The sequence below is a fragment of the Saccopteryx bilineata genome, chromosome 2, assembly GCF_036850765.1.
Source record: "Saccopteryx bilineata isolate mSacBil1 chromosome 2, mSacBil1_pri_phased_curated, whole genome shotgun sequence".
Taxonomy (NCBI): domain Eukaryota; kingdom Metazoa; phylum Chordata; class Mammalia; order Chiroptera; family Emballonuridae; genus Saccopteryx; species Saccopteryx bilineata.
This window is the reverse complement of record NC_089491.1, coordinates 10,829,652-10,847,111: the sequence shown is the minus strand read 5'-3', so window position 1 is coordinate 10,847,111 and position 17,460 is coordinate 10,829,652. Positions and strand designations below refer to the sequence as shown.

At 48.5% G+C, this 17,460-nt stretch overlaps 1 protein-coding gene across 3 annotated transcripts in view; it reads right to left on the bottom strand.

Moving 5' to 3' along the window:
- Window positions 1-17,460, bottom strand: part of NR6A1 (nuclear receptor subfamily 6 group A member 1) — a 229,277-nt gene that overhangs the window by 3,377 nt on the left and 208,440 nt on the right. For 2 of the 3 annotated variants that reach the window (XM_066256239.1, XM_066256241.1), the window contains 4 exons: window positions 16,865-16,920; window positions 12,680-12,834; window positions 10,741-10,968; window positions 9,203-9,457 (listed from right to left, as the gene is read on the bottom strand). In XM_066256239.1, coding sequence (XP_066112336.1) covers window positions 9,203-9,457; window positions 10,741-10,968; window positions 12,680-12,834; window positions 16,865-16,920 — 694 coding nt within the window. The remainder of the gene's footprint in view (window positions 1-9,202; window positions 9,458-10,740; window positions 10,969-12,679; window positions 12,835-16,864; window positions 16,921-17,460) is intronic. The other variant, XM_066256240.1, reaches the window with a different exon arrangement.

Below are 17,460 nucleotides of genomic sequence, written 5' to 3'. Positions count from 1 at the left end.
ACTGGCATCCTTGACTTCAGCTAGGGAGGGAGGCAAACATTAACTGAGCTTCCATGCCATGCCAGTCTCTGTGCCGGGCACTTCATGTGCATTATCTCATTTGATGTTCTCGGCCCTGCAGGCTAGGTGAGATTATCATCACCACTGTACAGATAAGAAACTGACGTGCAAAGAATTGAGGGACTGGTCCACAAGCATGCAGCTAGGTGGTGGCAGAGCTAGAGCTGGGAACTGGGGCTAATTCCCCAAGGCCCTGGTTTCCCCAGTATCTATGGTGACACCCCCTAGCAGAAAAGACCAACGCTTCCTCCTTTGATTTAGGAGGAAGCTCCTTGAGGGAAATCAAGTTTTAGGCAAAAGAGCCAAGTTAGGTGACTAATACTCTGGGTCATAGTGGGGAATGTCTTACAAAAGAGATGGGAATATCACCAAATCAAAGAGGCAAAGGCTTACTGGAGAAGCAGGAGTTTATGAAAGTGGGGTCAGGCCCAGCCTTCGTCCGCCTACGAGTGGGCTGGACTGTGGGCCAAAGGGAGTTCAGGTCTCAGATGCAGCTCAGTCAAGGAGAAGACTCTCAGCCCATCACTGCTTCTTGGTGATTATGTTCAGATCTGGGTACCGAACACAGTTTGTCGTCCAGCCCCATGCCAGGCAGGAAGGCCCTAACTGGGTGGGGCCCAGCGCATCTGGGCATGTCCTACTGCTTTCTGCTTTGACTTTGTAGGCTTTGCAAGGGCTTGGCTTCCAAGGCAAGCAGGACATCTGTCTTCCCTGAGAAAAGCCTGGCCCTGGCTGGGGCTTCCCAAGAGCCGTAGCAGCAGCTCCTTGAAATCGTAGCTCTGAGCCTCTGCCCCAAGGCTCTGCCCCAGCCAGTCTGAACTGGGGCTTCCTTCAGCCAGCCCATTTGAAGTGCGATGGCTGGCTGCTTCTCTCTGCTCCTGCCCCAGTGGCTTATACAACATCACAATATTTCCCAGACTAGCTGATAAGACAAATTTATATTTAGTAAACCACTCTAAATAAACTTACATATCATTGTACTGTTTGTTGTTTGCTACTTGTGGGCACTTAATTTTTTTTTTTCTTTTTGAGAGAGACAGAGAGAGAGAGAGACAGGAACATCAAGCTGCTCCTGTATGTGCCCTGACCAGGGAATCAAACCAGCAACCTCTGTACGTTGGGACAGTGCTCCAACCAAACGAGCTATCTGGCCAGTTTTTTGTTTTTTTTAATTGATAGAGACAGAGGAAGGGAGAGAGAAGGGAGGGGAAGGGAAGCATTCATTTGTTCCACGCAGTCGTGCACTGAGTGGTTGCTTCCTGTGCGTGCCCTGACTGGGGATCAAACCTGCAGCCTTGTCAGTTTCGGGATGACACTCTTAACCAACCAAGCCAAACAGCAGGGCCTTTGTTAAATATTCTGCAAATGTTATTTCACTGGATACTCCCCCCAAATCTTCCAAATGGATGTTATAACCCTCTTTGGTCACATGTGGAAACAAAGGCTCAGAGGTTATTTGCCAGGCCCCTCCTGCGTTCTTACATTTCCCCCTCCTGCTGACCTGTGAGGTGAGTAAGCACTTCACGTGGGGGGAGGGAGCAGAGGGGGTGCGCTCCCCAAGGTTACACAGTCAGTCAGTGGTGGTGGGCCACAGGGACCCGAGTTTTCTAATTCCAAGCCTGCCACTTCCTCAGCCCTACCCTGTCTACTCCCTGACTGCCTTGCTCCTAACTGGTAACTGCAAAAGGCGACCCCAGGGGACCTCGGGAGCTCTGTGTTCCCACAGAAATCAGGGAGGGCCCAACCCAGAGGTGCCTGCAGGGCTGCCGCCAGGCCAGACTCGCAGGAGGCAGTGTGCCGGAGGAACGATCCTTCCGCATCGCAGTGCTTGGTTGGCTACTTCTGTTCTTTAGAGGAAAACATCTTTAGTGCAAATTCCTCCTCATATCTGCTTGGAAGGATGGGACAAGGATGGCACAGGGTAGGATGTAAAAAAGCAGGGAGTAGGCAGAGTGACAGTGTTGGCGTCTGTCTGGTGGCCGAGCAGTGTAGCGAGTGGAGATAGCACTCTCTCCCTCAATCAGCAACCTCTTGCCCCAAGTGCTCACTCTGGCGCACCGACCCTGCAGGTGTGTGGCTATCAGCCGGACGCTCACCAGGAGTGCCAACCTTACTCCTAGCTGAGTAAGACACAAAGGAGCTCCTGAGAGACACAAATGAGCTCCCAAGTGCCAGCCCTGGGTATATGCCCCAGTTTTGCCCTTGCGCTTGGGTAAAGCACGTATCTCTTTCCCCAGTCTCTTAGGACAGGCCACCCGCCTGGCCCCATGGCAGTGGTGGGGGGATGGCAGGCAGCCCGGCAGCCCCCACTCGGAGTCCACGGCCTGACTGCAAACTGCCCTCCACACCCGCATCCCACCCCTTGATAAACAAATCCCTCTCTGTTTCCCGGGCGGCTCTCTCCTGCAGCCGTGCCTCCTCCACATCTGCCCACTCCACGGTTCTAACACCCCTGTATGCCCTGTCTACAAATTATCAGCACTGAAAGCCAGAAAGTTGGACAAACACACCCATTCTTCTTCTGGGTTCCCATTATACAAGCACGCTGGGACAAGGAAAACATTCCCACCAGGACCCCCCAAATCACCAGACCCTCTAGTCAGCCATTGAAGCTGACACTGCATATAAGTTATGTCCCATTAAGGAGGTCGAGAGGCCCCGTTGGCTTTTCCATTTTCCATTCACCTAAGTGCAGCCACCTTGAGGAGCAGCCAGCCATCAGCCACAACCTCAGAGGACCAGCCATCCAGGCTCCCGCACACGGATTCCGAGATGAAGGGCAGGGGCCGGCAGCTCTAGGACCCTACGGGAAGGCCTCGCTTCCCAGAGGGCTACAGAACTCAGTACAGGGTAATGGCGGAGAGCCTGGGGCTCGGAGCACAACAGATGTAGGGACTGAGCTCAGCTCCATCTCCTTCTAGCTGTGTAGTCTTGAGTTTTCACCTCCCTGAACCTCATTCCCCTATCTAAAGAACAGGGATAACATTTGTAGTCTCTTAGGGTGGTGGTGAGGCCTAAAATAATGTCTGAAAAGCACTTTAAGATGGAGTCTGGCATAATAAACAGTCTATAGTTCTTTATTATCATTATTGATAGCACCAGCACCATCACTCCCATTGTCACAGCAAAAAGAAAAGACTGCTTCTTGACCCTTACAGCTAGGGTCTGAGCAGGAAAGCTGGGAGGGAAGCTTCCAGAGATCTGGCGAAAACACAGCCAGTGCTCATGAGGCACAAGTGCCCATTAAAGTCCAACTAGTGCAAGGTATCTTCTCCTGAGAGTGAAGGAGTCTTGATTAGGGCCAGGAGCAGTCGCTGGCTGGTGCTACAATCTGCTTTAAATCAAATTCGCCCAGCTCGCTGACTGATAGATAACAGCCTGATTAAGGAAAGTGGGCACCATAAATTTGATTCAATATTAGAGAAGAGACGAGGAGGTGGTCATGTATCATCTGGGTAAAGCCTTTTCATGACAGCAGGAACTTGCTTGCACTCAAGAGCCGTGAAAAAGCGAAGGCATTTTGGGGGAGTGGACAGCGCAGGAGCAGGTAAGGTAGGGAAGAGCTACAGCCAATTAGAGTCCACACCCTGGCTTTCCAGCAGCGACGGGCTGCCTTGCAGGGATGAACTTATTCCAGGGGCCTCCTTGTTCCGTTCCCTCTGACCTCTTGGGCAGTTGCACACGCATCTCAGGCTCCACAGACCCCGAGTCAAACTCAGGGTGGCTTATCTCTCAGCCTGTCCTTCCCAGGCTCCATTATCTCGGCTCGGAGGTTGGGTCCACCTGCCTGGCAGCATCCCCGACTTTTCCACTCCTTGAAGTCCCCCTGACTTTACCTCCCTGCCATCCCCTAACTCTGTGCCGCCCTCTCTGTTCCCACAGTCAGTGCTGCCTTGTCCAGGTGGGCTTCTTTCACCTGGGGGCTAAGGAACAGCCTCCTACCCGGCCACCGTCCTCGGGTCTTGTCCACGCCTATCCACCCTGAGCTTTACAGCCACAGGGACCTTCCTAAAATGCAACCTGAACATGTCATTGCACCACTGAAATTTTTCTTTTTGCCTTTACAGATGGATTTTTACAGAGAGAGAGAGAGAGAGGCATTCATTTGTTGTTGCACTTAGTGTGCGTTCACCGGTCACTTCCCATGTGTGTTCTGACTGGGGATTAAACCCCCAATGTTGGTGTTTTCGGATGATACTTTAACCCAATGACCTAACCGGCCATGGTCTAATTGTTCTACTTACAAGTGTCCTATGACTTAATACTACTTACAAAATAAAACCCAAATTGTTTAGATTTGCATTTGAGCACCTTCATGACTTGTCTTTTCTGTACCTTTCTCTCCAGTCATTCTTTCCTCATTTCTCTGGGTTGCGGATACATTCTTTCCATACCCTAATCCACAGGACTGCTTTTGGTTCCCTGAGCAGAGCAACCATCCAGGATCTCCAAATTCTTTTTTTTTTTTTTTTTTTTTTTCTGAAGCTGGAAACAGGGAGAGACAGTCAGACAGACTCCCGCATGCACCCGACCGGGATCCACCCGGCACGCCCACCAGGGGCAACGCTCTGCCCACCAGGGGGCGATGCTCTGCCCATCCTGGGCGTCGCCATGTTGCGACCAGAGCCACTCTAGCGCCTGAGGCAGAGGCCACAGAGCCATCCCCAGCGCCCGGGCATCTTTGCTCCAATGGAGCCTTGGCTGCGGGAGGGGAAGAGAGAGACAGAGAGGAAAGCGCGGCGGAGGGGTGGAGAAGCAAATGGGCGCTTCTCCTGTGTGCCCTGGCCGGGAATCGAACCCGGGTCCTCCGCACGCTAGGCCGATGCTCTACCCAGGATCTCCAAATTCTAAAACTCTGTGCTCCTCTCCTGGCCACCTCCTGTTCTCTATAATCTAAGATGCAGGTCAAATGGCTTTGCTCCTGGTGAGCGCCCCTTGATGAAGCAAGCAGAGGAGCTCACTCTGTAGCCCCTGCTGGCAGACCTACGGTCTCTCACCAGAGACTGCAGACTGTATCCACGTCTCTGTCCCCCAACCCCCTGAACCAAGGATAGGGGCTCTCATCTCAAAGTCAGAAACCATTTCTGACTCAGCTGTAATCCCAACACTCCTCGCCCCAACACATAGCAGGTGTTCAGGAAGTGCACATGGAATCAGAACTAACTCGTTGAAGTTTAACTCGCATTTTTCCATTGAAGGCTTCCATGACTGAATAAGAATCCCAAAGACAAATCTATTTCTTATCCTCGAACCCACTTGAGAGCTCAGCAGCTACGTGTCCGACTCGGCACTGGTCAACAGAATTCCCTGTGATGATGGAAATACTCTATATCTGCACTATCCAATACAGTAGCCATTAGCTGCATGTGGCTCCTGAGCACTGGAAATGTGGTTATTGCAAATGAAAAATTGTATTTTTAATGTTAATTAACTTAAATTTAAAAAGCCACCTGAGACTAGTGACTACTACTGTCTATTAAACAATGCAGCCCTAGATTCTCCCTAGTAAGGAACCTTCCTAGGAAATAAAACTTGCCTCACCAACTCAGCTGTTACTGGCCCCTGACTGCTCTTTGGGTACAAGGATTTGGAGACAGTGGGATGGGGTGCCTTAGGAAGCTCAAAGTCACAGAGGCTCTACAGGACCAGTGATCCACTGCCTACCTGCAGAAGGCCTGGGAAAGCCCATCACTCTACAAGGAGTGGAGCCCACAAGCCGACTCTGCAGGCAGACCCAGGAGGCCTCGGGGGATTCCAGAGGAATACGGAGGCCAGGCTCACCGGGCAGCTCTGAAAACCCTGACAATATGAGAGCGGGCTAAGGGCCATCCAGTCAGCCCAGAGTTACAGAGCAGGAGATAGGAATTTGATGGAGACAATGAGTTACGGGCTCAAGACAAGGGGTTAGGTCATTTGCAAAATCAGATAGTTCTGTTTATAGGGCCAAGTGTTCAAAACTGTCATTTATAGATCACCCTGAAGCCAACAGGCATCATTAAAAGGAAGTGTTAGAAAATTAGGGGAGAGGGTCGACACCCAGACTCCTCACTCCCTCAGCTGGGCACAGGGCGTCTGAGGGTGTCGACACCCAGACCCCTCACTCCCTCAGCTGGGCACAGGGCGTCTGAGAGGGTCAACACCCAGACTCCTCACTCCCTCAGCTGGGCACAGGGCGTCTGAGGGGGTCGACACCCAGACCTCTCACTCCCTCAGCTGGGCACAGGGCGTCTGAGGGTGTCGACACCCAGACCCCTCACTCCCTCAGCTGGGCACAGGGCGTCTGAGAGGGTCGACACCCAGACCCCTCACTCCCTCAGCTGGGCACAGGGCGTCTGAGGGTGTCGACACCCAGACCCCTCAACTCCCTCAGCTGGGCACAGGGCGTCTGAGAGGGTCGACACCCAGACCCCTCACTCCCTCAGCTGGGCACAGGGCGTCTGAGAGGGTCGACACCCAGACCCCTCACTCCCTCAGCTGGGCACAGGGCGTCTGAGGGTATCGACACCCAGACTCCTCACTCCCTCAGCTGGGCACAGGACGTCTGAGGGTGTTGACACCCAGACCTCTCACTCCCTCAGCTGGGCACAGGGCGTCTGAGAGGGTCGACACCCAGACTCCTCACTCCCTCAGCTGGGCACAGGGTGTCTGAGGGTATCGACACCCAGACTCCTCACTCCCTCAGCTGGGCACAGGGCGTCTGAGAGGGTCGACACCCAGACCCCTCACTCCCTCAGCTGGGCACAGGGCGTCTGAGGGTGTCAACACCCAGACCCCTCACTCCCTCAGCTGGGCACAGGGCGTCTGAGGGGGTCGACACCCAGACCCCTCACTCCCTCAGCTGGGCACAGGGCGTCTGAGAGGGTTGACACCCAGACTCCTCACTCCCTCAGCTGGGCACAGGGCGTCTGAGGGTGTCGACACCCAGACCCCTCACTCCCTCAGCTGGGTACAGGGCGTTGAGGTCTTGCAGCTTTGCTCCAGTCCGAGTCTCGGCTTGTCTTTATGCCATGTCACTGGGTGCCACAGGAAAGTGCACCCCAGTCCTGTGCAGCACAGTGTGGGGACTGGGACCCTACCCTCTCCATCTTTCACTGATGGGGACATCTTTTCTTCCCTCTTTCTTGGTGCACTGGAATCTCATGACTTCCATTTTTTTATATTGTCCAATAAAAGTGGATCATTGAAACATCTATTTAATTTTTTGTGTTTTTCTGAAGTTGGAAACGGGGAGAGACAGTCAGACAGACTCCCGCATGCGCCCGACCGGGATCCACCCGGCACGCCCACCAGGGGGCGATGCTCTGCCCCTCCGAGGCGTCGCTTTGTTGCAACCAGAGCCACTCTAGCACTTGGGGCAGAGGCCAAGGAGCCATCCCCAGCGCCCGGGCCATCCCTGCTCCAATGGAGCCTCGGCTGCGGGAGGGGAAGAGAGAGACAGAGAGGAAGGAGGGGGGGACGGGTGGAGAAGCAGATGGGCTCTTCTCCTGTGTGCCCTGGCCAGGAATCGAACCCAGGACTTCTGCACACCAGGCCGACGCTCTACCACTGAGCCAACCGGCCAGGGCTGAAACATCTATTTAAATGTTACTGTAAGCTTTATTCTTCATATGGATAAATTCATAAGCCAGAAAAGCGGTATCAACAGATTACCTGTCCCAATTTTGGGTGTCACCATGTGGTCCAGGTCTCCAAAGTGAGTGAGGAAAGGCCTGCCACTCCACACAGGGAGGTGCGATTATCCCAGGCTGGCCAGCCAGGGTGACACTTGCCACCAGGACACACTCAGGAGAGCCAGTCCCCTTGCCCTGGGCTGGCCAGCCAGGGTGACACTTGCCACTAGGACACATTCAGGAGGGCCAGTCCCCTTGCCCCGGGCTGGCCAGCCGGGGTGAGACTTCCCACTAGGACACACTCAGGAGGGCCAGTCCCCTTGCCCCCGGCTGGCCAGCCGGGGTGAGACTTCCCACTAGGACACACTAAGGAGGGCCAGACCCCTTGCCCTGGGCTGGCCAGCCGGGGTGAGACTTCCCACTAGGATACACTCAGGAGGACCAGACCCCTCACCCCGGGCTGGCCAGCCGTGGTGAGACTTCCCACTAGGACATACTCAGGAGGACCAGACCCCTCGCCCTGGACTCTTACCACCTCACTGCATCTCACGTCCAGTGAATTGCCCGAGCTTTGCAGCTGTGCAGGCATGGGTGCAAATCCAAGCTCTAGATTCAAACCCAAGCTCTAGATTCAAACCCAAAACCCTCCAGGGCTGGTCTCTCTGAACTAAAGTTTTCTCATCCATAAAATATAGGGGGTCCTCGGGTTACAACACAGCTCCGTTCCCACAACAGTGACATAACCCAAATTTTGGTGTAAGCTGAAACACACCCTAGCCTAAGTCACTGACCTATCCTAACACAGTTGTAAAATCATAATGTAGAACATAAAAACACAACTAAGCCACAGAAAAGGACATAAATATACTGCACTGTACAATGTATTGTGTATTCTGTCACGCAACCAAACTAGTTGGCTCACGTAGTCTCTAAGTATAATGCTAACAGTGCAAGCCGAAACACTCACATCTCAATTTTTGTAAGTTTTTATGGGTGTGAGCGTCGTCAACTCACAATGTCATCTGTCGAGATTGTCCTAACCCAAGGACCCCCTGAAGGCATAACCATACCTGTAATGCTGGGGGCTCTGACAGACAAATAAGACAATCAGATAAAACACCAAGCCCAGTGCCTGGCACCCAGTAGATATGCCACACTGAGTCCTAGGCCTAGCTCTCAGATGGTAAAACTACATCTCAGAGCCCCTCACATTATAAGTTTAGATTTTTGTTTCTCCCAGATGTATTATCTTAACTCAGTAATCCAGATGTGATAAAAGCATGGCTTAGCACTCTGCTAAGCTTTGCTGCACAACATCACTTACTCCTCACAACTGCCTTGCTGGGGAGGCTGTCATCCCAGTTGTTATTTGTATTGCTATTACCCTATTTTATAAATTCAGAAGCTGAGGGTCAGAGACCTGACCAAGGTCACAAAGCTAGGCAGTGGCAGAGCAGGGCTCTGACGCCCATCCTTTGGATGCCGGGCACCCCTGCTGCCTTGAGAGCTCCTCCCCAGCCAGCAGCCCTCACCTGTGCAGCTCTTCATCAGAGGGGGAGTACTTGGCAGTGACGTCAGCCAGCTCCCCGAAGATCTGCTTGCTGTAAATGGTGAGGGAGGACAGCAGGACCAACTCCTGCCACGTGGAGCTCAGGAGGCACGTGTAATCCTTGATTGAGAGCTCGCAGAAGAAAGGCAGCTTCTTGATCCATGCGATCTGCCTGAAGAGCAGCTCGTCAGCCAGGCGGCAGAGCAGGGCGAACAGCTCTGCCTGCGTCACAGTGTACCTGCGGGCAACAGAGTCACGTCCATGGCCAGGAGGGGCGGAGGGGGCGCAGAGGGAGGACCCCTGAGGGCACTAAGGCTCTCTGGCAGTGGGCCCGTCACTGTGATCTCCAGCTCCACTAGTTTAGTGAGATAAAGGGGCCAGACTGGGGCCACAGCCAACTCAGGAGAGGCGGGTTTGGTGAGAGAGGCTGTGGAGGGGAAAGGAGGTGGTTATCAGGGAGTATGACTGTTAATGTTGGGAGTCCACTGATGCTTCATGTGTCAGAGAAAATTCCCAGTCACTCCTGCAACGAGGGATCCATTCGGGGGACCTGATGTCCACTGAATACAGGGTCTGGCAGAAAAAGGAACGTGGAGCCAGATGGCTAGAAAAGAAGCAAACACATTGAGACACTTTCTCTGCTCTCACTGCACCCCCTGGTGGTGAGGGTTCGGGAGCTCGAGTTAGAGTTGCTCAGCCCTTCTAAGCCACGGCAGGGATGGGAAGCACAGGACATGTCTCGTCTCTGGACTTGATGACATAGGGGTCCCAGTTTTCTTTCTCTGAAGGCCCCGTGGCATGACTCTTCCCCACATACCCATGTCCACATTTATCAAGTTTTTGTGTGGCCTTCTTGGAGGTAGATATTTGAATTTCCTCTTTGAAATCAGAGACTAGCTTGAGAAATCTCAGGATTCCTTCTGGAGTGGGCCTAAGCTTAGAAATACTCAAACAGCATATGCTCCAGGCCAAAGGAGCAACGAGCATAGCAGTGGGTGGGCCTAGAGGCTGGACTATTATCTCAGCAGGTACAGCCGACAGAGGAGTCTCCCCTCCCGTCCACTCAGGCCTGCACACACAGCACACGGCACCAGGCTGCCCCGGGTATGCTGGCTAGGCATACAAACAGGCTCCCACCAGTCAGTGCCATCCATGTCTTTCTTGAGGTACCTAGATTTGATGTCTGATCATCTCCAGAATTATAGCTCATCTCTGACTCAGAGGTGCTTAGACTCACCCCAGGGTCCAGCTTATCTAGGTCCAAGCAGAAACAAAAGCCCTTTACTCCTAATTCTATAAGGATTAATAAACAGCCCTGACTCTGTGGGAGAAGATGCTCAAGAGAAAAATGAGGGACCACTGGCTTCAAAGATAAGCACAGATTTGCCCTCTGATGCTGAGTCTTCACCCACCATCCTGGACGTATTCTGAAGCCTGGGATAAAGCCACCAGGGTGGAAGGAGGGTGGGGGCGGGGAGCACTGTGACGCCACAAGGGCGACCCAGGGCAGGGCTCACTCACCCATCTTCGATCAACATAGGCGTGCCTAATGGCTCCAGATCCTCAGCGGACACCAGTTGGTGAATCAGACTGTATGACTGGGGATCCAGGCTGCGAGCTTGTGGGGGCAGAAGCGGCGAGTGAGCGGAATAGCCCAGAAGGTGCGGTATGTATTGGTAGTGGGGAGGCACAGACATCCCCATGTACTGCTCCCTGAATGCCATGAAGCCGTTTAGTTCCAGAGACCTACTGGAGAGAAAAGTCTCGTGTCAAGCAGAAACTGGCAGGTCTACTGACTACTCAAAGGAAATGAACCAGAAGCTGGCTCAGGTGTTCTTTGGACCCACAGTCTACCTTCAGCAAGCCAGGGACACAATTAATGGATACATATACCTCTCCCCTACTAGAGAGGGCCTCTGCGAGTGTGTGTATGTACAGCTGACCGGTGGACACCCAGGACCTGGCAGTGCAAATGTTGAATAAATACTGACTAAACGAATTCTTCATACAGGTGCCACATTTAGAGAGTTTTTAATGGATACAGGCTACGATGACAAAGGTGGGTGTTTTGTTTTTTACTGCTAAGAAAACGTAGGCACCGACAGGCTAAGTGCTTGCCCGGCCACAAAACAAATCTAGCACTTAGCAAACAAATCTATCATGTGGCAACCACTCCCTAGACATTCAAAGGAAGGGACAGACTAAAGAACTGAATGAATAAAGGTTATAATGAAATAGGAAGAGAAAGGGAGACTTTTATCTTCTTTTCCTGTTTTCAGAGAAATCTAGCCACTACTGACTAATTTTTTTAAAATCCTCTAGTTTTACATAGATGCATTTCATGTAACAGGATGAGCAAACAATGGCCCATGGCCTATTTTGTAAATGAAGTCTCAGTGGAACACAGCCGTTCACTCACTGACATACTCTCTCTGGCTGCTTCTGCACTATGATATCAAACTTGAGTGGCTGAGTCCCAGACCGTAAACCTGCAAAGCCTAAAATATTTACTATCTGGCCTTTATAGACAGTTTGTTGATCCCTTTTTTAAGAAAGATTCCTGGGGAAAGAAAGCCTTCCCTGGTAGCTGATGGCTATATTTCACACCTAACAACTAACTTAAGGTACCATTCTTGAAACAAGAGTCTCCAAATTGTTATTCCATGATAGCAGCAAATCTGACTAGGTTAAAAAGTTTTCCCTGTTTCTTAAAATTGATAAAGAGAAAATCTTCACTCTTAATGAGGCGGAGAAATTATTACTTAATTTAACATTATCAGTGTGGCTTGTTTTATTTCAGCGGTATAGTTAACGGGAGAAAATAGCTTCATTTAAAATGTGCTATAGATGAAGAAGGCATGGGTAGTAGCTCTAGCACTTTAATCAGTCTGCAGAAAAGACCTGACATTTGTAAGGTCTGTAGCAAAAATGGGTTGTAAAATGCTACTCTGCATCATCCTGGACCCTACCCCAAAAGACTGAGAGAGCAAGAGTACAAGGCCGAGACGAACTGGCAGGAACACCCAGCACGGAGGGCTCCTCACGGGCCCACCCTCTGGGTGACCCCTAGAGCAGTGGTCCCCAACCTTTTTTGGGCCACGGACCAGTTTAATGTCAGAAAATATTTTCATGGACCGGCCTTTAGGGTGGGACGGATAAATGCACAAAATAAAATTATGCGACCGGTGTAAAAACTGTGGTCTTTTTAAATATAATTGTCGAACTTACAAGACAAGCCTCAAGAGTGAGTCTTACACGAATGTAACAGAGGGAATTTGGTCATTTTTTAAAAATAAAACATCGTTTAGACTTAAATATAAATAAAACGGAAATAATGTAAGTTATTTATTCTTTCTCTGTGGACCGGTACCAAATGGCCCATGGACTGGTACCGGTCCGCGGCCCGGGGGTTGCCCGGGGCCACTGCCCTAGATGATGCTGGCTTTGCCCTGAAGCTCACCTGGAGGACAGTGTGGAGCCTGGTGAAGGCTGGTTGCTCTCTGAAGCCCTGTTCCCAGGGGAACTGTGGTCGCTGTCACCATGGTTGCTCCAGTGATTGGCCTCGTCCTCAAATTCCTGCCCAGACATGATCCTTTCAATTTCTTCCTCTGATATCTTTGACAAGGAATTGATACATGTTAGACTGGGTGCTCAGAATACCCTCTGTTTCCTCTTTAGGACTGAGAACTTATTTAAACTTCATGAGGATCCCCACACTCTCTAGAGAGAAACCCAGGCACCCTTAACTCAGGACAGTTTGGTTGCCTGCCTCCCTCCAGCACCATGGATCACTATGGCCTTCCTCTTGCCCATTTACCTCTCTCAAGCCATAAAGCCTCTGTGTTCTTTAATATTCCTTTGTCCTTGAGCCTATTCTTTCCTATCCCTGAAACACCCCTCCGCAACAAATCACCTGCCCTTTAAGACCTAATTCAAATGTCACTTTGTGAATCCTTCTATCACTAGACAAAATTTTAGGTCCTTCTTCTATCCACTCATAATTCTGTGCATTCTGAGAGGCCAAATAGCATAATGGTTTAGAGTATAAATTCTACAGTCAAATCACCTTTGTTCTAATCCAGGTTCTACCACTTTCTAGTTGTACAATCTTGAGCAAGTCAGTTAACTATAGGAACCTAAATTCCTTCATATATATGGTGAAGAAAATAATAGTATCTACCTCACAGGATTGATATGAAGATTAAATAAATTAGTACATTATCACATGTTTAGAAAAGGGCCTGGCACATAGTAACAATCATGAAAGATGACAATGACATCTTCATCATTAGTGTTATTTTTATAGCATTTATGGTAATGAATCACAAAAATATCTTCTATAAGACCTAAGGCTATCATACGATTTTTTTTTAAAACTAAGTACTCAATAAATGCATGTTGGATAAATGCATACCTATTAAGTACTGACCACAAACCTCCATGTGGATTTTCTTAGTAAGAAAGCTCAGACCAATGAACTGACTTGCCCAAGATCAGACAGCATGGCTATGTCTAGGCAGGAGTTTGAAGAAAGGGTCAACGTATCCAAGTAGTCAGTCCAGTACTCTGCTAGTATGCTACATAGGAGTAAACAAACACGTCTACCAAGCGTCTCACCCTAACTGCCTCAATTCAGCATGTAGGAGACTAAGTGCTAAGGGGAAGGCCAGATGGATTTTGATTTCTTGTTCTGAAAAGAACAGGATGACACTGTCTCCCAAGTCTGTCGAACTCACACCTGCATAAGTTTTTGCTCCAGGGGCCTGTGTGGAAACCTTGAACTGTTCTGATCATAAACACAGGAGGCATTAAGAGATGAAAGCCAGCCAGCACACAGGAATTGGGAGAAAACAAGGAACACTTAACTGGTGTATAGGTTGAGTGACTAATCTTAAATAGTTTGAATTACATATTGAATTGGAAGGGTTGTCTTTCTTTACTCAGTCACATGTAGCAAAAAACCCCAAACAACTTTTCTCTAAGGAGTCCTTATAACACTAAAATCACTGTTTGTATTTTTTAAGACATGTGAAAACAAATGGCGTCATCAAACTACAAGGTATCTACTGAGGCCATGACTGCAGCAGCCGCAGTGATGGCGAGGAGAGCAAGACCAGAGCTCGGTGGGCATGGAATAACTTGAGCTGGGTAAAAAGGGCCAGTCCTGGCAATGCCAGCTTATTCCAGCTGGGAGCCAAAGTCAGACTGCACCCACGGGACACAGGCAAATCACTGATGCACAGACCATGCTGGCAGTACCTGAAGCTGTGTTCAAATCTCACCTACGATTTCCTAGCAGGGCACTTACTGTAGGGCGAGTTGTTCAAATTCTCAAAGCCTTAGCACCCTCACCTGTAGGAGATAATGGAGATAATACCACCTCCCTCATAGCTCAGCATTCCCTCACAGGATACTGGAGCAAAGAAACATGCAGGTCTGAGTCAGAAAGACTTGGAGGTTAATGTAAGATAAAGTTACAAACTGCAGGTGCACAACAGGTGCTCAACAAATGGAAATTCTATCTTATCTTTAATTATGCTTAATTAAACACAGTTAGGAACTTGGGAATCATAGCTCTGACACCCTAGAAACAGTAAAAGACTAAAAGGAAAATCATATGCCCAATATCAAAGAGTCGAACGCAATGACAAATGAAATTGGTTTCTCTGAATATCAACTCCCCCAGTTCTGCATTGAGTCTGGAGATGTAAAGAGAGCCACACAGGGAACCTGCCCACAGTTAACACCATATTCAGTGGTGAAAAACTGAAAGCTTTTCCTCTAAGATCAGGATCAAGGCAAGGAGGTCCACTTTTTTTTTAAATTTATTGACTGATTTTAGAGAGAACCAGAAACATCAGTCCATTTCTGTATGTGCCCTGACAAGATTAAACTGGCAACCTCCGTGTGTTGGGACAATGTTCTAACCAACTGAGCTATCCAGCCAGGGCTAAGAGGCACACTCTTAACACTTCTATTCAACATAGTAGTGGAAGTCCTAGCAGAGCAACTAGGCAAGAAAAAAAAAATAAGCAAAAGACATCTAACTCAGAAATGAAGAAGTAAAATTATCTCTGTTCACAAATGACATTATCTTACAGGTAGAAAACCCTAAAGATTCCATCAAAAAAACTGTCAGAACTAATAGGAGAATTCAGCAAACTTGCAGGATACAAAATCAACATACAAAACTCAGCTGCATTTTTATGCTAATAATGAATTATCCAAAAAGAAAACTAAGAAAACAATCTCATTTACAATAGTTTCAAAAGAATAAAATGCTTAGGAATAAATTTAACTAAAGAGGTCAAAGGCCTGCACACTGTTGAAAGTATACACCAATGAAAGAAATTAAAAACATAAATAAATGGAAAGACAGCCTGTGTTCATAGATCAAAAGACTTATATATTGTTAAAATGCCCATGCTACCCAAAGTGACCTATAGATTCAATGCAATCCCTAGAAAGACCTCAATGGTATTTTTTGCAGAAACAGAAAAAATAATCTTAAAATTCTTATGGAAGCACAAAGAACCCCAAACAGCCAAAACAATCCTGGAAGAAAAAAAAGCTAGAGACCATCCAGTTCCTCATCTCAAAACATATTGCAAAGCTACAGTAATCAAAACAGTGATAATTACTGTCCCAATAAATTCAATAAAAAAACAGTACGGGACTGGTGTAAGGACAGACACAAAGACCGAGGGAATAGAACAGAGGGCCCCAACATGCGTATATGGTCAAAAAAATCTTTGACAAAGATGCCCAGACTACACAATGAGGAAGGGTACTCTCTTCAACAAGTCGTGTCAGGTAAACTGGATGTCCATCTGCAGAAGAATGAAATTAGATTTTATCATACACCAACACCAACTCAACATGGATTAAAAACTTAAATTTAAGACCTGAAAATATGTAACTCCTAAAAACATAAACCCATAAAGAAAAAGTTTCTTGACATTGGCCTTGGCAATGATTTCTTAAATATGACAAAAGTACAAACCAAAAAAAGCAAAAAAAATAGACAAACTGGATTACATCAAACTAATATAATTCAGCAAAGCAAAAGAAACAATCACCAAAGTGAACAGTCAACATACAGAGTGAGAGAAAATATTTGCAAACCACACATCTGATAAAGGATTAATATGCAAGATACATAGGAAATTCCTGTAACTCAACAGCAAAAAAAGAAAACAAATAACTTGATTAAAAAATGATTAAGATCTGAAAAGACATTTCTCCAAAGAAGACATACGAAGAGCCAACATGTATATGAAAAGATGCTCAACATGACTAATCATCAGGGAAATGCAAATCAAAACCACAATGCGAGATAGCCACATCTGTTAACACAGCCTCTATGAGAAAGAGGAGAAAACAGAACAAAACCCAGAAAATACACACTGGAGACGATACTAAGAATGGGAACCCTTAAGGGTAGCAATGGAAAATGGAATGTACATTCCACTGTGGAAAACAGTACAGAGGTTTCTCAAAAAGTTTTTTTTAAAAATTCACAACAGACTGGCCATGTAACCCAGCGACCCAGTAGCAGAGGAGAGGATCAAGGTGAGCGGCTACAGGAGCATCTGGAACCCTGGGCTTCCAGGACGGATCACAGGGAGTGAGGCCTAGGACTCACCTGGACGGGCCCAATGCTCTTATTCCGGCCGCCAGGCATGCCATCTTCTCTGATTGCTGGAAGGAAACAGAAGCAATGGTCAGACGCATGCCCATAGAAGTCTAGGCACACAGAGAGAACTTCTTTGGCCAAAGCACAAGGTAGTAATTAGTGAAGCCAAGATAAAAACACAGGCCTTTCTGGCCTCAAAGCATACGATGTTTCCATTATTCCATGCTACCCCCTAGGCAGCAGACACTTCAGGGCCCCCAAGGTACTGAGTACACACTACACACACACTGTATACATTCAATCAACCAAGGTGACAGCGTCATTAATCGCCCCACAGTTACAAGTATCCCATCAGAATGATGCATCTGAAGATTCTGGTAAATAGAAAGAATTATTTTTGCTCTTAAATATTTTTCATCTCCAGTCTAAGTTTGAGTCTTAATTTGTAGAATGAGGAGAACAGGGGTTTTTTGTTTCATTTTGTTTTAATCAGCATACTGACTTCACTCATTCCTCTGTACAAAGGCAATCCGTCAAGTTCCCCTGCCAATGATTTTCCATTCAGGTGATTCACCAAAAGGAAGAAGTTATTTAGCATTTTCTAA